General features: G+C 47.4%; 1 protein-coding gene across 3 annotated transcripts in view; it reads left to right on the plus strand.

Annotated features, from left to right (window-relative positions):
* The window catches only part of ARFGAP3 (ADP ribosylation factor GTPase activating protein 3), a 54,991-nt gene extending 28,305 nt beyond the window's left edge, over window positions 1-26,686 (plus strand). For all 3 annotated transcript variants that reach the window (XM_060164845.1, XM_060164846.1, XM_060164847.1), the window contains 7 exons: window positions 3,590-3,718; window positions 4,622-4,744; window positions 10,184-10,315; window positions 18,147-18,270; window positions 19,512-19,602; window positions 24,271-24,392; window positions 25,605-26,686. In XM_060164845.1, coding sequence (XP_060020828.1) covers window positions 3,590-3,718; window positions 4,622-4,744; window positions 10,184-10,315; window positions 18,147-18,270; window positions 19,512-19,602; window positions 24,271-24,392; window positions 25,605-25,622 — 739 coding nt within the window. In that variant the 3' untranslated portion in view covers window positions 25,623-26,686. The remainder of the gene's footprint in view (window positions 1-3,589; window positions 3,719-4,621; window positions 4,745-10,183; window positions 10,316-18,146; window positions 18,271-19,511; window positions 19,603-24,270; window positions 24,393-25,604) is intronic.
* Window positions 26,687-27,128: the final 442 nt, after the last annotated feature.

The following is a 27,128-nucleotide window of genomic DNA, read 5'->3' on the forward strand; positions in this document are numbered from 1 at the left end:
GGGAAGGTTAAATCTGAGTATGGTTGGGACTTCCCTGGTGGCGAAGTGGTTAGGAGTCCACCTGCCAGTGCAGTGGACACGGGTTCGAGCCCTGGTCCGGGAAGATCCCACATGCCGCGGAGCAACTAAGCCCGTGCGCCACAACTACTGGGCCTGCGCTCTAGAGCCCGTGAGACACAACTACTGAAGCCCGCGCGCCTAGAGCCCGTGCTCCGCAACAAGAGAAGCCACCGCAATGAGAAGCCCGCGCACCGCAACAAAGAGTAGCCCCCGCTCACCACAACTAGAGAGAGCCCACGCACAGCAACGAAGACCCAATGCAGCCAAAAATAAATAAATAAAAAAAATTTAAGAAAATAGTTTAAAAAAAATATGGGTATGTTTGAAAGCAGGCTCTGTCCAGATTGCTTGTGCCTGAGGTTTTCCCAGAGAACGTGTGAAATCCCCGCCTGATCAGAACAGGAGACGTGGATACAGGAAGCAGCAGCTCCCTTCCTGTAGGTCAGGTGGACAGAAACTAGCATGTTACTACTAGAAACAACACCAGCCTCAACGTGTCTCTTTCATTAGGACCATTCAGTACAGCATAAAAGCAAAGATGCAGATCACGGGGTGTTTATGAACTGGACTTGGGAACCTAGTTTGACCCCTTTCATGGCCTTGTTCAGAACAGCTGCACCACCATGCCCTAATCACCGTCCTGCCGCTCAGACACATCACAGCTCAGTTTCACCAAACTAGCGCTGTGCCAGCTATGAGGAAGTGCCCAAGCTTTATGTTAGTCTTCTGCAAGTTCACTTTTCTTTTTTTTTTTCGCGGTACGCGGGCCTCTCACTGTTGTGGCCTCTCCCGTTGTGGAGCACAGCCTCCGGACGCGCAGGCTCAGCGGCCATGGCTCACGGGCCCAGCCGCTCCGCGGCATGTGGGATCTTCCCGGACCGGGGCACGAACCCGCGTCCCCTGCATCGGCAGGCGGACTCTCAACCACCGCGCTACCAGGGAAGCCCTGCAAGTTCATTTTTTTAATGGCTGTAAATAAAGTTATTTCAGTTCAATCAGCTCTCAGGAGCGGTATCGTTTCTTGTGTTGTCGGACTGCGAAACTAAACTATCCATGCAGTAGCCTGAGCCTCGCCTGGCGGTCTCTGGGCCCATCCTCAGAGGCGTCTGTGTGCGCAGTTGGTAGAAAGAGTAAGAAGATACAGTGGTGCCGCTGGAGCTGCTCTCTTGCTGACCTGAGTGTCTGGCCAGCCCTCCCCTGAGCTGAGCTGGTACTGGAAGGGCTTCTGCGGGTCTGAGAAGCTTGGAGTCCTGGCTTCCTTATTCCATTAGTGCTTCCAGGGCCCGGCTGTTAAAAGTGCACACTTTTAATGGAGGATAGACCCAATCGTACGTCAAGTACCCCAAGAAGGAAAACTTCCCCATCTCATACCATCCCTATGCATTCATCTCCAGAAGACTCTGTTACCACAGTTCTACTGATTTTAAACAGATCTATTGTTTTCCTCCAAAATTTATACTTGAATTTCGAGTATATTATATTTTCCAAGTAATAAAGTGGGTATGTTACCATTACCTGATCTGTAGGAATAATAGTAAAGAAAACCAACTGCCAGATGAAAACAAAACAGAAATCCTGCTTGACTCACAGCAAAAGCAAGATGATTTTTTCCTAGTAAGAAATTCTGTCGTCATTCCCTTTTACTACAGAGAAATGTATTTATATCATTATGGAATTTATACAGTGCCTTTCTTACAAGGAATTCGTGACGTTTTACACAATTTTATAAAATGGATGATAGCTTAGAAATCCTGATAAGGTAGGTATATCATTTTTCAAGGCCCTGAAATTTTGTTGCTATTTTACTAATATGATAATTTACTCTTGTAATTGTTAATATAGGCCTGGTTTTCTTTATGAAAAATTAAGTATTTATAGCATTTTTGGAAATCTGAGAGTGAGAGACAGCGTTTTATTCGTCATTTCTCACCTGGGTGCATTATTTGTCACAAATATTTGAGAGATAGGCGATGAGTATCCGGCTGGTGGTGCAGAGGAAACTATTGGCTGAGAAATGACAACTCCAATTTTTTTTTCTTTTTTTTTTTTTAGTTTTTATTGGAGTGTAGTTGGTTTACAATGTTGTGTTAGTTTTAGGTGTACAGCAAAGTGAATCAGTTATACATATACATCTATCCACTCTTGTTTAGATTCTTTTCCCATATAGGCCATTACAGAGTATTGAGTAGAGTTCCCTGTGCTCTACAGTAGGTCCTTATTCGTTATCTATTTTATATATAGTACTGTGTATACGTCAATCCCAGTCTCCCAGTTTATCCCTCCCTGCTCCTTAACCCCTGGTAACCGTAAGTTTGTTTTCTACATCTGTAACTCTATTTCTGTTTTGTAGATAAGTTCCTTTGTACCCTTTTTTTAGATTCCACGTATAAGCTATATCATATGATATTTGTCTTTCTCTGTCTGACTTACTTCACTCAGTATGACAATTTCTAGCTCCATCCATGTTGCTGCAAATGGCATTATTTTGTTCTTTTTTATGGCTGAATAGTATTCCATTGTGTGTGTGTGTGTGTGTGTGTGTGTGTGTGTGTGTGTGTGTGTGTGTGTGTGTGTGTATATACATCTTCTCTATCTATTCCTCTGTTGATGGACATTTAGGTTGCTTCCATGCCCTGGCTATTGTAAATAGTGCTTCAATGAACGTTGGCGTGCATGTATCTTTTCAAATTATGGTTTTCTCCAAATATATGCCCAGAAGTGGTATTACTGGAGATAACTCCATTTTAAATGCTCTCAGAGCCTGATTACATAAAGAGACCCTACAGGAAATTTTCTTGTAAACTGAAGAACCCTTTTGCAGTGAAGTAATCCCTTCTTAATTTATCTATTTGTTAAGTCAAATTTGTATATATATATATATATATATATTTTTTTTTTTTTTTTTTTTTTTTTTTTTGCGGTATGTGGGCATCTCACTGCTGTGGCCTCTCCCGTTGCGGAGCACAGGCTCCGGACGCACAGGCTCAGCGGCCATGGCTCACGGGCCCATCTGCTCTGCGGCATGTGGGATCTTCCTGGACCAGGGCACGAACCCGTGTCCCCTGCATTGGCAGGTGGACTCTCAACCACTGCGCCACCAGGGAAGCCCTTGTATATATTTTTTATCTTAAACCAGAGCAGACCAACGAGACTAACCTTGTACTTTTGATATGTAATGTTGAAGTATAGTAAAATATTGGTCCAAGTAAGAAATTCTGCTTTTTACTATCCTTTAGAGAGATAATTTCAGTATACATCATGTTATGACATGATAATAAGTGATATAAACTAGAACAGCAATGTAAGTCCAGCAGCAACCAAAAAGTATCTGTAAACTCATTCAGAGTTTCTTGAGCATCTACTCAAAAAAGACCTTTACCCCCCAAAAAATGCCAACTTGCCTTCATAATCGTTAATTATGGAAAGCAGCATGAAGCTACAAGTAGAGTGATATGTTTAATGTTCTTCGTAGTTTAACTCAAGAACAAGAATTAAAGCTAAGTTAAGGAGCATTTGGTTTTTCTGGCAGTGTGTCGTCATTACGATTAGCCTATAAAGATCTTAATATTCAGATGAAGAAAGATGAAAAGATGAACATGAGTGGCAAAAAGAAGGTGGAATCAGAGAGACTTGGCATGGGATTTGGAAACTGCAGAAGGTATGTAAGACTCTGCTTTCTTGGATTTCAGAATTTAAACTAGTTTGCTAATCATGAACGGATTTTCCTTGTTAATTTCAACTTCAGAACTGTTTTCTCATTACTCACTTTCTTCAGTTGTTTTGCTTTGCTCTAATACAGTCCGCCCGCAGCCCTCTGTACCCACACGTTCTGCATTTGCAGATTCAACCAACTGGGGATTGAAAATGTTTGGGGGGGGGATTCCAGAAAGTTCTAAAAAGCAAAACTTGAATTTGCTGCATATACCACTCTTAGGGGCAACTATTTACATAGTATTTACATTGTATTTGCAATTATTTACGTAGCATTTACATTGTCTTAGGTGTTATTAGTAATCTAGAGATGATTTAAAGTACAAAGGAATACTGTGGATTTTTTTTATCTGCTGGGGTCCTGGAAGCAATCCCCCTCAGAAGCCGAGGGACAGCGGTGTTCACTATAGCATGAAAAATTCCAAATTTGATTCTTAGGTAAAAGGAAATCGGTCTGACTTGTCATTAAGTGGATGCCATAAACATAACTGATATATGTGACTGTATTTTGTATAATTAGTTACAGGCCTCACTAAAGTCCAGTATTTTTCAATGCTTACACCAAAACAATATTTTTTTATTGCTCATGTTTTTAACCCCACTAGTAAGTATATTTTTATTGAGAGTGTAAATTAAAACATTCATGGGAATTCCCTGGCGGTCCAGAGGTTAGGACTCCACACTTCCGCTGCTGGGGGCCCGCGGTTCGATCCCCGGTCAGGGAACTAAGATCCCAGAAGCTGCGCGGCGAGGCCAAAAAAAAAAAAAAAAGATTCGTTCTTTGGTGAACACGCAAGTGTCCTCGTGAACTAATATTATTCTTTTCTATTTTATTCTCTATTTTCTCCAGTGGTATTTCACATTCAGTGACTTCAGATTTGCAGACCATTGAACAGGAAACGCCAATCCCAGCGAAACCAAGAAAAAAGTATAGCGACGACAGTGATGACTTGCATTTTACTTCCAGTTCAAGGTAACCTGGTAGAAATCATCTTTAAAGTGTCTTTTTGAAAAGCAGTGATCACTATGGACTCACGAGTTTATTTGCATTAGGAACAAACACAAATCAGTGTACTTCATTGTTTTTGAAAGCTTTGGCTGGAGTCAAGGACGTCCTTTGGAAAAAAATCGGGGTAACCCCCTTTAGTGGATGATGTTTGCTAATACTGAAATGTTTGATAATAAAATCTGCACCCCGGAGTTAAAATTAGAGGTGGGAAAGTTGTATTTATCTAAAATGTGAAATTGGAGAAATATGCAGAATCCCAAAGGTGTATGTTAAGCTGTTCAGTCTTATTCCAACAGTTGGAATATTTCACAGCTGCGCCTTCAGCAGCTTCTTTTGTTTTCAGGATACCAGCTTCTGGAGTCTCCAGTTGGCAGGATAGACTATTAAATAAACGCTCTTTGTGTGTGCATTTTTATGAATGTAAAACACTGTTGCTTTCAGAGGGGCGTCCCGGGATAAAGCCTAGGCCCCGTCCTTCAGCGCTCCCCATCCGACGGGGACAAGTTGCCTAACTCCAGCGTGAAGCTGACCATGGAGAGGCCGTGGTTCAGGTTCAAGCCACTGCAGAGGCCGAAAACAAGTTTAACTTGAATTGACTCACTCTGTGCGGTTCCTCCCAGAACCTGATCAGCACAGGGCGGCCTGCTTCACAGGCACCAAGTAAACTTGGGGTGTCAGGAGGTGGGCACCAGCTGGGAAGCTGGGCTACCTGGACTCGAACCCTGGCCCTGCCACTTACTGACTGTGTGATCTGGGCTGAGCTCTGTAACCTCCCTGTGCTACAGCTTCTTCATCTGTAAGTTAGGGACACCAGCAGTGCCAACCTTTCAGGGTGTGCAAGGGTTAAATGAGTTAATACAGAGCACTGGGAATAGTGCTGTCATGTTTAGCTGCTATTATTATATAGAAACTCAGTTCAGGAGATGTGTGACTCAGTCTAAACATTTAATTACTATTGTTAAATACTTAAATTAACCTCATTGAGGGCCACCTTCAAGTTTGGAGTTCGGGGAAATTGAATGTGTGCCCATCAGTAATGGGCGGTCCTTACAAGAAGACGCCATCACTCACTCGCATCTCAAAGGGCATTACTGTTGTCTGGCAATTACACAGGCTTGAAGCGTTTTCATATACATAACAGATATAAATATATGTTAACTAATTAGAATCTAATCCTGAAATTCTGTAGTCTCCTGTCAAAGTTCATAGGTAAGGAATTGTAATACAGAGAACTATCTTTAAATCATTCTGCTAGCATAGCTTCACATTACTTCAAGTCCAGATATTTAACCCCCAGAAAAGTTAGTAGTTTAGAGGTGTTCCCTGGCAGTGCTTTCAGAGACAGGGTGGTTTGATGTTTGCTGCTTGTGAGTAACCTGTATAACATACTGGGTTTCAGGTTACTTAGAGGTAACTTCCAAATCATGCCTTTTAAAGTATTTAAATACATTTTCTACAGGCTAAAATTAAATGTCTAACTTGATTTGAAGGCTGCATGTGTGTCGGATGTGCACACTAGATGAGAGGAGGATGTGTCCGGGTCAAGAAAACTCCCAGTGGTGCAGGGTCTACACTCGCCTGCTTGGCTTCTCCACAAAGCCTTTTTGATTATTTCACTTCTCATTACAACTCCTATGCAGAGGAGAGCATAGGCAAGTAAAGGAAGTAGGTTTCCAGCTCCATGAGTGGTGCCGCTTGGTCACAGGGTTGGAAGGAGAGGTGGCTGCGGGTGAGGACGGGCCCTGGGGGGCAGCTGGGGAGCCTTGCTCCTGGGGGGCTTCCTCTGCCCGTTGGGAGCTTTAGGAATCCTGTTGGCCTCCCTCTCCAAAAGCTTAGTCAAAAGACTTAGCCCTAAAGGCCTTCGTTGCTATGGAACAATTATTTATGGTTTGAGACCGGGGAGCAGATGGCGTTTTTATGTTGACCGCACTTACTGGATTCCTGCCAGAGACCTTGGTGTGTTGTTTATCATCACCTGCAGGTTGTCTAATGGGAACGTAAACGCCTCTGCTGGTCCTCCTTATGGTAGCTACTATTGGTAGAACAATACTTACTTTGGCAAATGAAGTCAAATAAACACGGACTCTCGGAAAGCAGTCATATTCCATGAAGAGCTCTCATTGCTTCCAAATAATTCATTAGCCCATTAGAGCTTGAATATTATGAATTATGAAAGAGTACTGTTTCTATTAAAAATAAGACCAACCATATCTTGGGGATTTGTTTTTTTGTTTGTTTTTTTGAGTTCCATTGTTTCCAGGATATAAACAATGTAATTATATATTGAGTACCAAATAATGAAACTAGAACAACTTGTTCAGCCTTATAAAGCCAGTGTGGCCTTCAGTGGAACAGACAGTTGTCTATAGCTGTAAATCAGATATGTGCTATTAGGGTGCTCTTATCAAGGGATTGTAAGGAATGTTTTCAGGTTGGGTGAAGACAGACTGGGAGGGCGAAAATAAAAATGAAATGTATTAAGAACAAGGATCTAGAAATCAAAACATTAGAAAGTCAATAAAGATTTGGAGATCCGGGGCAGCTGTTGTGTTTCCGAGGAAAGACAGGGTGCCCCACAGCCATTGGTGGATGCCCGTCCTCCACCGCATCCTCCCTGGTGCATCGGGAGGCCCTCCTGCACTGCGTACACCATGTAGGAACACAGGGAGCCTCGCTGGTGAGTGGTGGGAAGGGCACCCTCCCCGCCGCAGTGCAGAGAACACGACGTAACGGGCTCCTGCTCATCAGTAGGACCCTAGCAGAATGGCTTTCTCTCTCCTGATTTTTTAATTGTCCAGTCATTAAAAAAAAAAAAAAATCCGATGGCCCTACATTCCAGGATAAGCACTTTGGCTTATCGGAATGAAGAATATTCCCTTAGAGTGATACTAAATTCAAAAAGTCCTGAGTACCAGTGCCTCAGAGTTGTGAAGGGCCTGGAAGTTCCACCCACCTCCATCCAGTGCTCACCCCCACCCCACCACAGAGCCCTCCAGGAGACAACGCAGCCCCTTAGCACTCCTTCCCCTCCCCTCCCTTCTCCCCCTTCCCTCCCTCCTCCCCTCCCTCCTCCCCTCCCCTCCCTCCTCCCCTCCCCTCCCTCCTCCCCTCCCCTCCCTCCCCTCCCTCCTCCCCTCCCCTCCCTCCTCCCCTCCCCTCCCCCCTCCACCTCCCTCCTCCCCTCCCTCCCCCTCCCCCCTCCCCCTCCCTCCTCCCCTCCCTCCCCCTCCCTCCTCCCCCTCCTCCCCCTCCTCCCCTCCCCTCCCCCTCCCCTCCCTCCTCCCCTCCCCTCCCTCCTCCCATCCCTCTTCCCCCTGCTCTCCCTTCTCCCCTCCCCCTCCTCCCCCTCCTCCTCCTCCCCCTCCTCTCCCTTCTCCCCCTCCCCCCTTCTCCCCCTCCCCCTCCTCTCCCTTCTCCCCCTCCCCCTCCTCTCCCTTCTCCCCCTCCCCCTCCTCCCCTCCCCTCCCCCTCCCCCTCCTCCCCCTCCCCTCCCCCTCCCCCTCCCCTCCCTCCTCCCCTCCCTCCTCCCCTCCCTCCTCCCCCTCCTCCCCCTCTCCTCCTCCTCCAGGCAGCCTTTCAGTCCAACAGCAGCTCCATGAGAAACACTGCCCTATGCTTACATATCTCCCTGGGTTTCTGAGCTCAGATCAGTCAACCTCATAAGGGCAGGGTCTGAGTATGTCTCCTTGCCCAGTATCCTCACCCAGCAAGTGCCTGGCTCCTCATAGGTGCTTATTAAGTAGTTTTAAAATTCCTTATTGAATCGGTCCTAATTCTTTCACTTGGTCCCTTAGAAATATGTCCGTCAGATATTTGAAGGTAACTTTCCAGGCCAACAAGTGGATCACATCTTTCAAACCTTCTTTCTCAGACGTGACTTCGAGCCTCTTCGTTGTTCTGGTCTCTTCTCTGAACAGGGATTGGTTGTCTCTGTTCTCTGAGCAGAGCCCAGTGGCTCAGGCTCATCCGCTGATCAGCCGCAGGGAGAGCCTGGTCAGTTTCTAGCTGAAATCCAGATACGCTTTGAACACTGCGTGTTTTCCTTCCTGGAGAGAGAGGGCTAGTGTAACCAGCTTTGTTCTTAATGACCTCCTTGCCAGAGAATGCAGAAACCACATTCGGAAATTCTGCCTTTTTTCTATTATTCATATGAAGTCATACCATCTGCTTCAAACGGCAGGTTTATGCCCCCTCCTTTTTCTGGTTTTTTTCCTGCGAGAATAAAAGAGTATATTGAGTCTTTTCCCCCACCCCCCATCTTAGCTCATGAACTCCTCATGCCCTGGGGGCTTGGCCCTCACCTTGTTTCCTGTGTGCTTCCGTTCTTACTCTCTGCAGAAACCTTGGTGACAGTTTTGAAGCCTCTGTGTCCTCTTCCTTCATCCTTCCTTTCCTCAGGCCCAAGCATTGGGATCCGCGTCTCTCCTCTGAACTTCGGGAACCACCTTTGTAAGGAGTGCATGCCTGGCCGGGTTGTTTTCCGCCCTAAGCGGTCCTGAGCTCTGAGGCGGCACACGGTCACTTTCCACTGCGGCTCTGGCGCGTCCGCCTCACCTGTCAATCTCTGTCCTGTTCCAGGCAAACCCTGCTGCTCTTGGTCAAAGGTTTTTCTCTCCCACCACTCAGGACCAAAAGCTGTCCCTGAGCCTTGCTCTCTCAGCGATGCCCTGCTCAGTGACGCTCAGCTAATGAAAGTGTAAACCCACCCAGAAGGCCAGCAGCTCCCCTGAGATGCTTACAGACAAAGCTCACATCAAGCTCCAGACTGAAGAGCATCTCGGGGCTGTGGTCCCGTGACAGCGATTCCAGGAGAAGGCTTGTCAGCGTCACTTACACTGAGGGCTGCTTGCTGTTAGGGATGGTGCCTTATACTGTGGCTGACGTGGCCGGATTGCCAACAAAGAGCTCCTCGGATGGGCTCGAAGCATTATTTGTGACTAACCTATAGTGGGGTAGCACTCAAAGACGTCATGCGCTGTTGGGATAAGCTAGGTTACGCTGCAGTGAGAAATACTCCCCCCACACCCCCCCACCCCGATCTTTAGGGCTTAACACAATGATGGTTTGTCTCTCATTCGCTAAAGTCAGCTGAGGGTACAGGTGATTGTCCAGCTTACCTGTCCTTCTGGTGGAATCTTGATTGACCAGGTGGATGGTGGTTTCACCTGCCCGAGGCTGAAGCACCTGGAAAACCCGACCTCTTCCATGCGGCGAGGGAAGAGAAGACTGGGCACCTGAAAGGCCTTGGAAATGACTCGCCTTATGTCTGCTCCTGTTGCACTGGCCAGATCACATGGCTGCCCCCAACTCCGAAGAGGCCGGGAAGGGCGGTCCCCATGCACCGGATGTGAGTGGACATCGGTCAGGTCCTCCAAAGTCACTGTTCTGCTCTCTCTCATACAGGTACTTTGACGAGCCAGTGGAGTTAAGGAGCAGTTCTTTTTCTAGCTGGGATGACAGTTCGGATTCCTTTTGGAAAAAAGAGACCGTCAAAGACACTGACATCATTCTAAAAACCACAGGCCACACAGACAGGTATGAATACCAGAGCAGTGGGATTGTAAGTAGTGACTCCATGCATCTCTAGGGAAATTCTCTAACACTAGTAAATGATTTTGTTGTACTATTTCAAGAATATTCTTTGTATCCTGGTCTGTATTCTGACCTCACAGTTTTTCCTTTCCCAGAATGTCATATAATTGGAGGCATGCAGTAACCAGCCCTGTTAGACAGGCTTCTTTGACTTTTAGTCGTGCACTTGAGATTCATTCATGTTGCTGTGTTCCTCCCTCTTTATTTTTGAGTCTGTTTATCCATTTACCTGTCAAAGAACTGTCTCCAGTTTTTGGTGATTATGAATGAAGGGCTGTATAATGTATCGTCCAAACCAGGGAACTCTTTATAGAGTGCAGGGGGACAATGCTAGTATGTTGGGACAACAGGTGTGACCTGGGATTGTCCTCGGTGACTGGGATGTACCGTCATCCTACTCATTTTGTATCCTGCGTAATGTGGAGCAGTGTCTTACGTGCATGACAATGTATTCAGTATTTACTAATTGATCCGTGGAACTGAAGAGTGAAATAACAGGCCTATTTTTTTTTTTTTTCGGTACACGGGCCTCTCACTGCTGTGGCCTCTCCCGTTGCGGAGCACAGGCTCCGGACGTGCAGGCTCAGTGGCCATGGCTCACGGGCGCAGCTGCTCCGCGGCATGTGGGATCTTCCCGGACCGGGGCACAAACCCGCGTCCCCTGCATCGGCAGGCGGACTCTCAACCACTGCGCCACCAAGGAAGCCCAACAGGCCTATTTTAAATAGCAAAATTCATTCAAATGTTGTGTGGTTTGGATATTTATTCATTTTTCTAATTAGAATATCCAGCCTTTTCAAAGTGGCCTAAAATCCTTTTACAAAATTACTGCCGTTGGCTTTCTAAAAAGCGAAATGGCGTGTGCACACATTATAAATGAGAAGTGCGTTTGCCTTACCTCAAATCAGCTGAACCTGTTTTTGTTCTTTGTGCTGAGAACATTTAAGCTCTACGCTCTTCCCACAGTTCAAGTAACACTACAGGATTACTAACTATGATCACCATGCTGTACGTCAGATCCCCAGAACTTACTCATCTGATAAATGAAAGTTTGTACCCTTTGACCAACATCTGCCCCCATCTCCCTGGGAACCGCTATTCTGCGCTCTGTTTCTTTGAGCTCAACTTCTTCTTTTTTAGATTCTGCATCCAAGTGAGGACATACAGTATTTGTCTTTCTCTGGCTTCCTCCAGGTTCATCCATGTTGTCACAAATGGCAGGATTTCCTTCTTTCTTTTTTAGAGCAGAATATTATCCCATTGTATATCATATACTACATTTTCTCTATCCGTTCACCCATTGACGGATACTTAGGCTGCTTCCATATCTTGCCTATTGTGAATAATGCAGCCATGCACACGGGGCTGCAGAGATCTCTTCATGATACTGACTTTGTTTCCTTCAGACATATATACCCAGAAGTGGAATCATATGGTAGTTCTATTTTTAATTTTTTTATGAACTCCCACACTGCTTTCCATGTGACTATACTAATTTCCATTCCCACCAGTGGTATACAAAGGTTCCCTTTTCTCCATTCCTCACCATCGCTTATCTCATGTCTTCTTGACAATAGCCATCCTAACAGGTGTGAGGGGGTATATCTCACTGTGGTTTTGATTTCCATTTCTCTGATGATCACTGATGTTGAACACCTTTTCATATACCTGTTGGCCTTAAACTTCGCTCTTAGTACTGCTTTTGCTATATCCCATAAGTGTTTCCATTTTTATTTGTTTTAAGATACCCTTTTTTTCTTTTTTTTTTAGATTGAAGTAAAGTTGATTTACAATATTGTGTTAGTTTCTGGTGTACAGCAAAGTGATTCAGATAGATAGATAGATAGATGCAACTGAATATGTAAGTATATATATATATATATATATTCTTTTTCATATCCTTTTCCATTATAAGTTATTATAAGGTATTGAGTGTAGTTTGCTGCACTTTATAGTAGGACCATGTTGTTTATCTATTTTATTTTATTTTTTAGAAAATTGGTGGGATTTTTTTTTTAATTTATTTTATTTATTTATTTTTGGCTGCATTGGGTCTTCATTGCTGTGTGTGGGCTTTCTCTAGTTGCGGTGAGCAGGGGCTACTCTTCGTTGCGGTGTGTGGGCTTCTCACTGAGGTGGCTTCTCTTGTTGCAGAGCACGAGCTCTAGGTGCACGGGCTTCAGTAGTTGTGGCACGTGGGCTCAGTAATTGTAGCTCATGGGCTCTAGAGCGCAGGCTCAGTAGTTGTGACGCATGGGCTTAGTTGCTTCGCAGCATGTGGGATCTTCCTGGACCAGGGCTCAAACCCGTATCCCCTGCATTGGCAGGCGGATTCTTAACCACTGTGCCACCAGGGAAGCCCTCTATTTTACATTGATATGTAGTAGTGGTATCTGTTAATCCCAAACTCCTAATTTATCCCTTCCCCCAGCTTTCCCCTTTGGTAACCTTAAATTTGTTTTCTTTTTTAGTGAGTCTGTTTGTTTTGTAAATAAGTTCATTTGTATCATCTTTTTTAGATTCCACGTGTAAGTGATATCATATGAAATTTGGCTTTCTCTGTCTGACTTTCTTCACTTAATATGATAATCTCCAGGTCCATCCATGTTGCTGCAGATGGCATATTCCATCCTTTTTATGGCTGAGTAGTATTCCATTGCATACATATAAACCACATCTTCTTTATCCATTCATCTGTCAATGGACATTTAGGTTGCTTCCACGTCTTGGCTATTGTAAATAGTGCTGCTATGAACACTGGGGTGCATGTATCTTTTAGAATTAGAGTTTTTGCCTTTTCTGTATATATGCCCAGGAGTAGGATTGCTGGATCATGTGGTAGCTCTATTTTTAGTTTTTTAAGGAACCTCCATACTGTTCTCCATGGTGGCTGCACCAACTTACATTCCCATCAACAGTGAAGGAGGGTTCCTTTTTCTCAACACCCTCTCCAGCAATTATTATTTGTAGACTTTTTGGTGATGGCCATCCTGACCAGTGTGAGGTGATTATAGTTTTGATTTGTGTTTCTCTAGCAATTAGTGATGTTGAGCATCTGTGGATGTGCCTGTTGGCCATCTGTATGTCTTCTTTGGAGAAATGTCCATTTCTGCTCATTTTTTGATTGGGTCGTTTGTGGGTTTTTTTGATATCGAGCTGTAGGAGCTGTTTTGTATATTTTGGAAATTAAGCCCTTGTTGGTCGCATCACTTGTAAATATTTTCTCCCATTCTGTGGGTTGTCTTTTCATTTTGTTTATAGTTTCCTTTGCTGTACAAAAGCTTATAAGTTTGATTAGGTCCCATTTGTTTACTTTCGCTTTTATTTCTTTTGCCTTGGGAGACTGACCTAAGAAAACATTGGTACAATTTATGTCAGAGAATGTTTTGCCTATGTTCTCTTCTAGGAGTTTTTCGGTGTCATGTCTTATATTTAAATCTTTAAGCCGTTTTGAGTTTATTTTTGTGTGTGGTGTGAGGGAATGTTCTACTCCATTGATTTACAGCATCCAGCTTTCCCAACACCACTTGCTGAAGAGACTGTCTTTTCTCCATTGTATATTCTTGGCTCCTTTGTTGAAGATTGTGTTTTCAAATATCCTTTAATTCCCCTCTTGGTTTCTTCTTGGACCCGTTGGTTGCTCAGGCGTGTGCTGTTTAATTTCCACCTATTTGTGGAGTTTTCACTTTTCCTCCTGTTATTGATTTCTACTTTCATACTCCTGTGGTTGGAAAAGATACTTAACGTGATTTCAACCTTCTTAAGTTTCTTAAGACCTAAATATCATTCAGATTTGTTTGTGACTTAGCCTGTGATTCATCCTGGAGAATGTTCTGTGTGTGCTTGAGAATGTGTGTTCTGCTGCTATAGGATGGAACGTCCTGAATATGTCTTTTGTTCCATTTGGTTCAAGTCCAGTTTTCCGTATTGATTTTCTGTCTGGATGATCTGTCCATCGTTGAAAGTGGGATATTAAAGTCCTCTATTATTATTGCAGTACTGTCTATTTCTCCCTTCAGATCTGTTAATATTTGCTTATTATATTTAGGTGTTCCTGTGTTGGGTGCATAAATATTTGCCGTTGTTATATCCTCTTGATGAATTGACCCTTTAATCATTCTATAAAGACCTTTGTCTCTTGTTACAGTTTGTGACTTAAAGTCGGTTTTGTCTGATATGAGTATGGCTCTCCCTGCTCTCTTTTGGTTTCCATCTGCATGGAATAGCTTTTTCCATCTCTTTACTTTCAGCCTATGTGCGTCCCTAAAGCTGAAGTGAGTCTCCTACAGGCAGTATACAGTTGTATCTTGTTTTTGTTTTTTTTTAATCCATTCAGACACTCTGTGTCTTGTGATTGGAGAATTTAATTTGTTTGCATTTAAAATAATTGTTGAGGGCTTCCCTGGTGGCGCAGTGGTTGAGAGTCCGCCTGCCGATGCAGGGGACACAGGTTTGTGCCCCGGTCCAGGAAGATCCCACATGCCGCGGAGCGGCTGGGCCCGTGAGCCATGGCCACTGAGCCTGCACGTCCAGAGCCTGTGCTCCGCAACGGGAGAGGCCACAACAGTGAGAGGCCCGCGTACCACAAAAAAAAAAAAAAAAAATTGTTGATAGTTAAGGATGTACTATTGCCGTATCTCATTAACTGTTTCTTGGCTGTTTTTGTAGCTCTTCTATTTGTTGCTTCCTCTCTTGCTGTCTTCCTTTGTGATTTGATGATTTTCCATAGTGGTATGTTTTGATTCCTTTCTCTTTTTCTTTTGTGTTTCTACTATAGGTTTTTGCTTTGTGATTACCATGAGGCTTACATAAAACATCTTACAGTTATAGCAGTCTATTTTAAGCTAATAACAATTTAACTTAGATTGCATACAAAATCTCTACTCTTTTACTCTCCTTCCCTACATTTTATGTTTTTCATGTCATAATTTACATCTTTTTATATTGTGTATCCACTAATAAATTACTGTAGCTATCGTTGTTTTTACCACTTTCGTCTTTTAACCTTTATACTAGAGTTAAGTGATTTATACACCACTATTACAGTATTAGAGTGTTCTGAATTTGGCTATATGCTTACCTTCACCAGTGAGTTTTATACTTTCCTATGTTTTCATGTTACTGATTAGCATCCTTTCATTTTAGCTTGAAGAGCTCCTTCTAGCATTTCTTGTAGGACAAGTCTGGTGGCTGGCAGTTGTGTTTGTGTTTGTTTTTCCAGCACTTTGAATATATCATCCCACTATATTCTGACCATCAGGATTTCTGCAGAGAAATCTGCTTATAGCCTTACAGGGCTTCCATTTTATAGAATGAGTTTCTTTCTCTTGCTGCTATCAAAATTCTCTCTTTGTCTTTGATTTTTGACAGTTTTATTATATATTTCTTGGTGAAGATTTCTTTGGGTTGAATCTGTTTGGGGACCTATGAGCTCCATGTATCTGGATGTCCGCATCTCTCTCCAGATTTGGGAAGTTTTTAGAGATTATTTCTTTAAATAGGCTTTCCGCCCCTTTCTTCCTCTCTTCTCCTGGGACTCCCACAATGCATGAATTGTGTTCTTGATGGTGTCCCATAATTCACATAGGCTTCTTTGCTCTTTTTCTTTTTTTCTTTGTTCTCTTCTGACTGGATAATTTCAAATGAGTTGTCTTCGAGTTCACAGATTCTTTCTTCTGCTTCAGTGGTCTGCAACCTTTTTGGCTCCAGGGACCAGTTTCGTGGAAGACAATTTTTCCACGGCCCGGGATTCGGGGGTGGGGGGTGGTTTCAGGATGATTCAAGCGCATTACCTTTATTGTGTACTTTATTCCTATTATTATTACATTATAATATATAATGAAATAATTATACAACTCACCATAATGCAGAATCAACGGGAGCCCTGAGCTTGTTTTCACTTGCCACTCACTGACAGGTTTTGTTTTGTTTTGTTTTTCAAATTTATTTATTTTACCTATTTACTTATTTATTTTTTATTTTTGGCTGCGTTTGGTCTTCACTGCCACGTGCCAGCCCTCTTCCAATTGTGGCGAGCAGCGCCACTCTTCACTGCAGTGCACGGGCCTCTCAACGCAGCGGCCTCTCTTGTTGCAGAGTATGGGCTCCAGGTACGTGGGCCTCAGTAGCTGTGACCCGTGGGCTCCAGAGTGCAGGCTCAGCAGTTGTGGCGCACGGGCCCAGATGCTCCACGGCACACGGGATCCTCCCAGACCAGGGCTCAAACCAGTGTCCCCTGCACTGGCAGGCGGACCCTCAACCACTGTTGCCACCAGGGAAGTCCCCACTGACAGGGTTTTGATACGAGTCTGCAAGCAATTGACTTATTATGGTTTCCGTGCAGTCAGACCTCCCTGCTAATGATAATGTGTATTTGCAGCCGCTCCCCGGCGCTAGCATCACCGCCTCAGCTCTACCCCAGATCATCAGGAATTAGATTCTCATAAGGAACGCACAACCTAGATCCCTCCCACGTGCAGTTCTGGTTCGAACCTACTGGGTTCATGCTCCTATGCGAATCTAATGCCGCCGCTGATCTGACAGGAGGCGGAGCTCAGACGGTAATGCGAGCGATGGGAGGCGGTTATGATTTCTGTCTCTGTGTTGAACTTCTCATCTTATCTGTGTATTATTTCCCTGATTTTATTGAGGTGTCTGTGTTCTTGTAGGTTGATGAGCTTCCTTAAAACAATTATTCTGAATTCTTTGTCAGGCAATTCTTTGGGATCAGTTACTGGAAAATTATTGTTTCCTTGGTGGTATCATGTTTCCTTGGTTTTTCATGTTCCTTGGAGTCTTGTGTTGCTGTCTTTGCATTTGAAGGAGCAATCACCTCCCCCAGTCTTTAGTGCCTGGCTTTGGGTGAGCAATGCCTTCAGTGGTCGGCCCTGCTGGAGATGTGGAGGCTTACTCAGACCTTTTCTGTGGATGCACTCACTCCACACTTCTTATTCCTCCTGGGGGGTGACATCTCAGGATGGTATGTCTTTTTTCTCAGTCCCACAGAGCAGGGCCAGGTGCTGAGAGCCTCCTGCTTGCTCTCCCCAGGGTGGTGCCCTGAAATGCTCGGGTTGCTGTGCTCTCTGCGAATCCCAGAGTTGGGCTGACTTTTGCACATGCTCACTTTCTCTCTGCAAAGGCTTGCCCTCACCATCCGCAGGGGCATGTGCAGGGAGCCAGCTGTGGGGCCAAAGGTGCATGGGTGAGGCATGCAGAGCGTTGGAGGGCTCCCCAGGCAAAGCGTATCCAGTGGTTTGTGAGCAGGCCTCCTCATGGAGTTCGGGAAGTGGTTAGTGGAATCCACACAGCTTTGATGAGTTCTGAGCCCTGGCTGCTCTGCTTCCAGCCTCCCCCAGCCCCTAAGCTGTGTCGGTCACCTCAGTATCCTGGGTGGGATGAGAAAGAAAGAGGCACCCTTGGCAATGTCCCACACAGCTGGGGAGACTAGGCACCCGCTCACCACCCCCTCACCTTCCCCCGTGGGAGAAATTGCAGGCCCCGTGGATCTCTCTTGGCACGGAGCTGTGCTGCCTTGGAGGAGGAGTGACATGGGCCCAGTGAAACTATTCCTCTTACCCTCTTTAATGCATCCAGTCTTGGATTTTTTGCTCCAGCAGTGTGCTGGACCCTCTCTGCCGGACTCCTGGACTCCCACAAAGACATTCTCATCTGTGGGTGATTGTCAAAACCAGTGTTCTCTAAGGGGTAATGGGAGAAAACTCCTATTTCATCATCTTACTGACGTCATTCCTGTTTTGGCTGTTGCTAACTGTAGACCTACTGCTCGCCGCAAGCCAGACTATGAGCCAGTTGAAAATACGGATGAGGCCCAGAAGAAGTTTGGCAACGTCAAAGCCATTTCCTCAGATATGTACTTTGGAAGACAAGCCAAAGCTGACGTAAGTGCCCAGGGAGTTTCTGTGTGGTCCCCACAGAGCAGGAAGCCAGCAGGGCCACGGGAGGTGTGGGAGGAGGTGCTGGATGCTGAGTTAGATGGAGTCAGGCTGCAAGGGACCCCTGTCCCCAGAGTGCTGGAGCAGGACTCGAGCCCAGGTCTTTCTGACTAATCGCCCCACTTTGCCGCTCCAGCTAGAGGAGTGATGGGAAGGCAGGGACAGTGTCTCATCTTTCTCATTCCTTTCTCAGTGTTTTGAATAGCCATCCATTCAATACCTTTCGAGTAAATTTCAGGAGATTTTTGATACACCTGTAATTTACTTAGCAATTTTTTAACCATAGTTAACTGAAGTATACAGATAGATTCTCGAGGGTAGGTATATTTATTTTCAGAAAAGAGATTATTGCCTCTTTTCTCAGAAATGTTAATGAGCTTATCTTAGTGGAGTCTGGCTAAGCAGTAAGACTCAAATGGAAATGAGGAGCTTAAAGGTTTCCTTTTAATTGTGAAGCACTAATGTGCTTACGCAAAACTCTTAGAGATACGTGTTATTACTAGGCTTCCTGCACGATACAGAGAATAATTATTTCCTAAAAGTACCGATTTTATTTTGTAGCAGTAGAAATTCCACTAGCTTTTTTTTTTTTTTTTTTTTTTTTTTTGCGCGGTACGCGGGCCTCTCACTGTTGTGGCCTCTCCCGTTGCGGAGTACAGGCTCCGGACACGCAGGCCCAGCGGCCATGGCTCATGGGCCCAGCCGCTCCGCGGCACGTGGGATCCTCCCGGACCGGGACACGAACCCATGTCCCCTGTATCGGCAGGCGGACTCCCAACCACTGCACCACCAGGGAAGCCCTCCACTAGCATTTTGAGTGTATTTAGAGTTGCCACTTGGCTATTCTCCACCCACTAAAATCTGCCTTGTTTTAAAGTTGACAACATTCAAGTTCAGTTAGGAAATCACCTAAGGCTATTGGGAGAGAGCTTCTTGGAGCGGCCTTTCCTGGCAGCTGGGTGAGAGCAGCACATGACAGAGCTGTCACTGTCACTCTCCCTCTGGGTTCCCCTCCACTGACTGTTGTTGGCCGTGGCGTTGTGCGTTCACCTGTCTGCTTGTGACCCGCAGGACGTGAGCGTCATGCCGGCCCCCAGCCCAGCCGTGATAGCTCCTCGGTGATTCTTTCTGCAGAATTGCTCACGGTGTTTGGAGCCTAATGTTTCTTTCCTCCTGGTCTTGTCTAGTATGAAACCAGGGCTCGGCTGGAGAGACTTTCGGCAAGTTCCTCCATCAGTTCTGCTGACCTGTTTGATGAGCAGAGGAAGCAGACGGCAGGTAATGAGGCTGGTCTCCACCATGTCTGTGGCATGAATACATTTTCTCTGGATAGGACTTTGTACTTTACCAGGATTGTTAGCGGCCATTATTTGATGCTCCTATGGCCTCTGTAAGTCAGGCAGAGCAGAAGTTATTATTCCAGGCTTTGCATGTGAAGAGACCAAGTCATGGAATTTAAGCGACGTCCCCAAAGTTACCCGGCATGTCGTCTCCCTGAACCATCGTCACGGGCGGTGGGGTGCCTAGCATGGTGTGAACCTGGTGTCTGGCTCGTGTGGTGTCACAGCCTTGGAGGGGACAGCCCTGGGCTCCCGTGTGACGGGACCCACTCCCTAACTGAGAGACCTGGGGGATTCAGGTCACCTTCAGCCTCGTCGGTCTCCTCCTCCGTAAAATGGGTAGGTAATATCCATACCTACCTCACCAGTTTGTAGTGAGGCTGAAATGAGGTCCTTTATGTAAAGTGTCACCTCGGGGTCTGGCACATGGCAGGCCCTCCCAGGCCCCTCCCGGACCCCAGGGGTAGTCAGAGCAGATAGAACAGGTGAGTCCACCAGCCTCCGCCTCCCAGGGGAGACAGAATGGGGCTTTGGAGCCAGGCAGGTGGAGAGGAGGGTCCAGACCCCGATGAGGAGATGTCTGGGCCCCCCCCAGGGAGTAAGCCTCAGCACACAGGCCCGTCACGGGCGTCCAGAACCAAGCGCGTCTCTGCTTGTCCCTCTGACCCTGAGCCATAGGAAAGCCGTGTTCCAGTCCCAGTCAGCCCCAAGTCAGGCCTCGGGGGTAAGGGGAGGGCCACGTGTCCCCCTTATGTCACGGCCGACATTCAAGGAGCAGGGTCCTCTGAGGTCGTTTCAGGAGCCCACTCGTCAGCAGGAGCACCCAAGCGGGGGGGGGGGGATCTCCAAGGCCTTCAAGGCCCGGGACCACCTGCACCCCTCGTCTCCAGTCCTGGAGGAGCTGGGCGTGGGCATGGAGGGACCCCACGCGGGCGGCCGCTGGGCCTTGCAGCCACAGAGAACAACTGTTTTCTGAGCCCAGAGAGAAACAGCCCCAACAGAGAAGGTCATGGGGGAGACCCGAATGCCTGGGGCCTTCCGTGTTGGGGTTTGGGGGTGTTTCAAGAGCCACCGCGGCCCCCGGGGTGAAGCGGGCGCTGCCCGGCTGCTGTGCTGCAGTGAGAGGGAGGGTTCTAGCCAGGTGGGTGGACCAGAGACCTGCGGGACACAGGCCCGGTGCGCGGCCCCTGGGCAGGGAGCGTCCTAGGCCGCCCTCTGGCCTCCAGCAGGAGCAGCTGCCTTCTGACGGGCCGTTTCCTGCACTGGGCCTGGGTTGGGGCAGGTGTGGCTCACGGACTTGTGTTCTCATATGCGAACTTTCGGTGTCCTGGCCTCTTGTCAGGGCATTTCCTTGTGCGGCCGCCCCTGGCAGAGGGGTGCTCGGCTCCTGTGGAGGCCTCCCAGGGTCCCGCCTCTGCCCCCCGTGGGTCAGTGCTGGGCTACCTCATGGGCGCCCTGGCACAGGGGCAGGGCAGTCCAGAGAACCTAACAGGTTGAATCTCACCCCTGGCCGTGTTTGTTTTTGTAATTCAAGTTATTGGAAGTTTCACTCTGAAACATTATTGTTTGTTTCAAAAAACCTTTCAGGGCTTCCCTGGTGGCGCAGTGGTTGAGAGTCCGCCTGCCGATGCAGGGGACATGGGTTCGCGCCCTGGTCCGGGAAGATCCCACATGCCGCAGAGCGGCTGGGCCCGTGAGCCATGGTCGCTGAGCCTGTGCGTCCGGAGCAACGGGAGAGGCCACAGCAGTGAGAGGCCCGCGTACCGCAAAAAAAAACAACCTTTCAGAGATCAAATGAGCAGCATTTCCAATTGTTGAAGGAAGGCTGCAGCCAGCGATGACGTTTACCTTCCTGTCCCCTTTCAGAGAACAAAGGTCCATTGATTTTTTTTTGGCCCTCTGTGGGTCCCAGACAAGCTCCTGTCCTGGGGACTCGCAGCCCTGATAGGACCATCCTGGGGTGCGAGGCTGCCCAGGGACCCTCAGCCCCTCCCCAGTGGCCAGTGGTCCTGCCCTCCCTCCCCCTCCCTCCTCCATCCCAAACCCAGATGGTTCAGACCACGATTACCCTCATTCTGCATCTCTCATCAGATGCCTTTAATAACTGCTCTAAATGCAAGCGCACTGAACACTGATCATTAAATATTTACTTTTTATTTAGAGTGCATTTCAGCAAAGAGCAAAAGCGGTTTTAAGAGAGTATTCTGTGTTCCTTATCTTAAATGTTTCCCCATCCGTGAAATATCAGTGCCACCGGGTAGATCACCTTTATAATTTCTTCAGGGTTAAGGGGACGATTTCTCCAAATTAGAAATGCCTCCTGGTACTTCCTGGCGGCGCGCTTTAACCCTGGCTTTGCTCCGAGCCCGCTCCCTTCCACGGCCTGGGAGGGAGTAGATGGGGAGCGCACGCAAGCATCCACAGCTGGCACGGTGCCCGTCCTGCCGTCGCTGCAGAGCAGGGTCGGTTGGGGGACGGGGGACGGCCATCGCTGGGCACTGCCTCCGAGGGAGCCACTCAGGCTCAGAGGGAACCAGATGACAGAGCAGAGGTGGCTTTATTCTTTGTTGAGAGCAGTGTCGGAACAGAAGAAGCTGGAAACCCAGCTTGCCCCTCTGGTGTGTTTCTTTCCAAAACCTGGTTCTGATCATTTGAGTCTGAACGGGGCCACCCGGGAAGCCCAGGGCGCTGCGGACGGACACCTCTGTCCGGGCTCGGGGCACACTGCCCAGGGTCGTAGGGGCTCCTGGCGCGTTTGCTGTTGTCCCTGGGTCTCGAGGCTCCCTGGAGGCACCTCGACCACTCTCTCCTTTCCTCCTGGCTCTGGCCCGGGGTCCAGGAGCCTGGCCTCTTTGGGCCTGTCGGCCTCCAAAGCACTGACTTCAGTCGGCCGTCGGGCGGTTTTGTTTGGTGATTTGCTGAACATATCTGTCATACGTCACAGCTGTGCGGTGCTGTCGCCAACCAGGTTCAGTTACACAAACCGGAGTCTTGTCAACCTGAGCGAAAAGAAGGGGCGTCTGTGCGCCCGAGTGGAGCAGCCACCGCAGCGCTCTGCCTCCACGTTAAACCTCCTGCCTCAGCTGTGCTCCCTCCTTTCTCAGCGTTTCTCGAGTTGGAAGCCTGTAAGTGGAGGCGCTTCTGCTGAGGTCATGTCCGCTGACCTCTGGGGCACAGCCCCCTCGCCGCTCCGGACCTCGCCACGCCATGGAGCAGCTGTGACTGGCCCTTTGCGCCCAGGATGTCACACTAGCTTTTCATTTCCTCTCAGATTCATCTTACCGGCTGGTAGCACCCACCGTGCTGGGCTTTGAACCCAAGTCCCGTCACTGGGCTGGGCTAGGCTGTCGCTCTGTCATTGGCAAAGGGCTACAAGACTCTAAAATGTCACGAGGGGCAGAGAGGAGAAGCAGCCGCCCCTGTGGCCCCTCCCCGAGTGCTGGGCACGGGATGGCGCTGTGGGAAAGACACACTGTCTCTCCGGGGTGGCGTCCGTGCCGGAGGGTAAATGCGTGCCTCCTATTTGGTTCTTGGAAAGGGACCTGGCTTCTGCTGCTGCTTAAGGGGCAGGCGGGTGTAGAGTGACCTGCGGAGCCGAGGGGCAGCTGGGCTGGCTCCCTGGAGGCTCTGCAGGGTTGGCGTTCTCTCACAAAGTCTCTGAGCCCCTCCGGCACCTTTTCACAGCTGTGTGACAAAAGTGCGCCACAGAAGCCCATCTGTCAGCTCTAGGGACCCCTTTATGTGTGACAACTCCGATGCGCTTCACCTGTGTGCAATATGCTGCTGTGTTGGGACAACCAAAACTTCAGCAGCAGAAACCCAGCCGACAGCGGCCTCGGGGAGGGGGAGGGGTCGGGCCCTACGTGGGAGCGCTGCCACTGCGCTCGGCCCTGCTGAGTCCGCAGACAGCCCCACCCACCCCTCTGCCTTTCCTCCTGGGGTGAGCCTCCTCCCCGCACTGCCAGAGGCTTCCTCCTTCCCTCCTTGAGGAGGGAGTGGGAGGGGGACAGCCCTAGTCACAGACAGCTACAGCGTCGCCTCGCCCCCACCACTAACCCCAGAGCAAGCAAAGGGCTCCCCTCCCTTGAGAATGCGGGAATCCAGGAAGGCTCTGATTGGCTAGGTCTGGGTCACGTGCCCATGCATGGTTTAGGGGGCTGGGGGAGAGACCTCCCGCAGAGGAGGAGGGCTTTTACCAAAAGGGGGAAGAGATGCTGAGTCCAAAAAACCCACAGATGTCCGCCCATCTGCCATTTACTGAGTACTTCTCTGTCAGGTCTTGTGTTAAGTGCCTGGAGGACACGGGCCCAGAGAGGGTAAGGAACCTCTCCAAAGGCACACAGCTTGGAAGTGGCAGTGCCAGTATTTGAACCCGTGGTGGTCCTAAGACCTAGTGCTGCATCTTCTCTCACCGTGGGGTCTTGCAGCTGCTTCATGGTAGGGCTGGCGCTGAAACCCACCGCAGGCTCCTTTTCCCTTAACCACAGCTTTTGCTTATGGGCAGCTGGAGGGGAGGGGAGCCGAGTTCTCCAAAGCCATCGGGTCCCTGGGCACTGGCTGTGCCATCCCTGCGGTAGTGACGAGCCAGTGTCTGCTCTGTGTGCAGGAAACTACAACCTCACGAGCATGCTGCCCACGGCCCCCGACATGGCCCAGTTTAAGCAGGGAGTGAGATCCGTTGCTGGAAAGCTCTCCGTCTTTGCTAACGGAGTCATGACTTCGATTCAGGTTAGTGAAACGGGGATGACGTTAACTGAGTTTGATGGTGGGTTCATAGTTTTGAAAATGAGATTCGGACCACTCTTCAACTGCTGGAAAGTCAGATTTTATATTATTGATTTATATGTTTGCTACAGTGTAACCCAGGACACCATGAAAACCAGAAATTATAATTTCATATTTGTTTAAATTTTCTAAGTTATGACTCTAGAGGAATTGTTACAGGAATTGTCATGATCATGACCTACTTTTTTCCTCTATTGAAACAGAAATATTAAGAAGAAAATAAAAAATTACCCATAACCCCCCCTCCCGGGGCAGACTTCTGTTAATATTTGGTTTATTCTATGTTGATTCTAGGTTTCTGTGCAGATACCTGTTTAAAATTTGTAAAGGATTATCTTGTGTCTGTGGTTTTGCACCCTCTTTTTCCTTCATGATGTTTTGTTATGAGCACTTCCGTGTAGTTAAAAAGTCTTCAGAAACCACATTCTGTTGAGTGAAAATAGATGTAATTTATTTAAATATTCCCCGAGTTGGGTATTTAGATTGTATTTCAGTCTTTTAAATGAGGCAGGAGTGGAACGTGCTCATGTATAATGCTTTAAGGCCGGCTCTGATTATACGAAGGCGACTTCGTGAACCTTCTTGCTTACCTCCGTTATTTTAGGACGCTATTGATAACGTGAAACATGGCTGTAGGGAGTAGGACCTAATCGACGCGGACTCTGCTGCCTCTAAAGGGGGCTCCCGGGTTGGGGAGGTGCCCCCACTGTGGAGAGCTCCTCGGCCCTGGGGCTCCTGCTGTGGGTGACACAACCTTTGGTTAGAATTCGCAGAGCTCTTTCACGTCCCTTAGGGCAGCCGAGCCCACACAGTCCTTCCGCGGAGGTGACATCCCTATTTTTTATAGGTGATCATCCCCAGTTTATGGATTGAAAAACAGAGGCACAGAGAGGTGCTCCTGCCTTAAGGTGCTCCTGCAAGATCCCTCCGCTGAACCAGAATTTCAGGGTTCCTCTGTCCCCCCATCACACCTGCCCCCTGGAGGGCTCACCATGGGGCCCTGCACCCCTCACCGTCCTTCCCACAGCCCAGGGGCCGCAGCGCAGGCGCCAGGAGCTCCCGGTTCCCACTTCCTCGGGTGCGGGTTCCCGTCGCTGCGGCACCCGTTTTGGTGACGCTGATAGTCGTAAACTTTCGTGTTGGTTCTTTCTGTAGGATCGCTATGGTTCTTAATACTGACGTTGCGATATGTATTTCCTGGAGAAATTCCTCTTTAAATGAACCAGTGACCACATCACAGACTGCAGTGAAGACCAGCCAGTTTTGTGGATTGTTTTGCTACTTTTTCACAGGGTATACATACATTACTGATTTTTAATATTTCTTTTGAGAAATTGTTATTTTTGGTGTAGTAGAAGCTTCCCTGCGACTTCTGTTTTGCGTGACTTCCTGCACACACCTTCCTTCTGGCATATCCGTGCACACCCCTGCTTCATTTCCTTGGACTCTTTGGTTCCAACAGCTGGGGGTCTGGAAACAAGGGCTCCTCCACCTCTCCTTGGGGGCGGGGGGTGGGGGTCTCAGTGCTGTGAGGCTAATGGGCTAAGGGTTACCAGCATCAGCTGATACGAGGAGGGCCTGGAGAAACAAAATTCACGACATATATTTCATTAAAAAGGGAGCAAAGAATAAAAACAAAAGACCAAAAATGGCTGGTGTCTAATTTGAGATTGCTTCGTTTATATTTCCACATGTTAAGGTGGTTTCAAAATCATGTTTAAAGACGTCTGTCCCTTTGAAATTGTTTATTTTGGATGATGGATAAATTTAAAAATAATTTTCAGTGAGTGCTTTTAACAGCCTAAGCTTCTGCACTGCCAAGCAAATTAATCTTTTGACAAGGCGTTGCTGTTTGAATTTATGAGAAATGTAAGATGAGAACTCCCTAAGTGCATTTATAAATCGATATAGTGTACAGAAGTAAAAATGAATAAGGTAAGAAGACACACCCACAGAAAATATTCCAGTACATGGGAAAATAATCATTGTAATTGGGTAGTTTTCTTAACATTTTTTATCTTAATCTTGGTTTTCAAAATATTACAGAATGTGTACAAATGAATAAAAGAAAAATAATTTGGCTGTGTTTTAGACAGCATTAGAATATATTGTTCAGCACATTAAAATATATTTGAAATTTGATGAACCAGAAATGTGGTTTCAACTGAATATTTTGTGAATTTTTCTTAAAAGCTCAAATTTGTAGACTTCTAAATATAATAAACAGTTGTGGCAGATCGTGTTGCCTACTTTTTTTTTTTAACGAAAGCTTTCCTGATGAATCATAAATCAGGGCTCGTGGTGTAACATTGGTGCGCACTTGATTAGCTCGTAATTCCAGATGGATCTGTTTTTAGTGTGTGTGTGAGGCCTGAGGTGCAGCTGTCCTGAACTGAGGTGTTGTCCGTAGCGCCGGAGCAGGGCGGGAGCCCTTGTTGGAAGTGAGGTCACCTCCGCTGACCTCTGGGGCACAGCTCCCTCGCCACTCCCTCGCAGAGTGGCATCTTTCAAGCCCAAAACGCTGCTCTAACAAGGTGCCACAGCCCAGGCAGCCTAAACGGTGGAATGTACTTTCTCACAGTCCTGGAGGCGAGAAGTGCAGGCTCAGGGTGGCTTTGGAAGGGACTCTTTCCTGGACTTGCAGACAGCTGCCTTCTCTTCTGTGTCTCATCCGGCCTT

Source organism: Lagenorhynchus albirostris, chromosome 11 (assembly GCF_949774975.1).
Source record: "Lagenorhynchus albirostris chromosome 11, mLagAlb1.1, whole genome shotgun sequence".
In the NCBI taxonomy this organism is placed as follows: Eukaryota; Metazoa; Chordata; class Mammalia; order Artiodactyla; family Delphinidae; genus Lagenorhynchus; species Lagenorhynchus albirostris.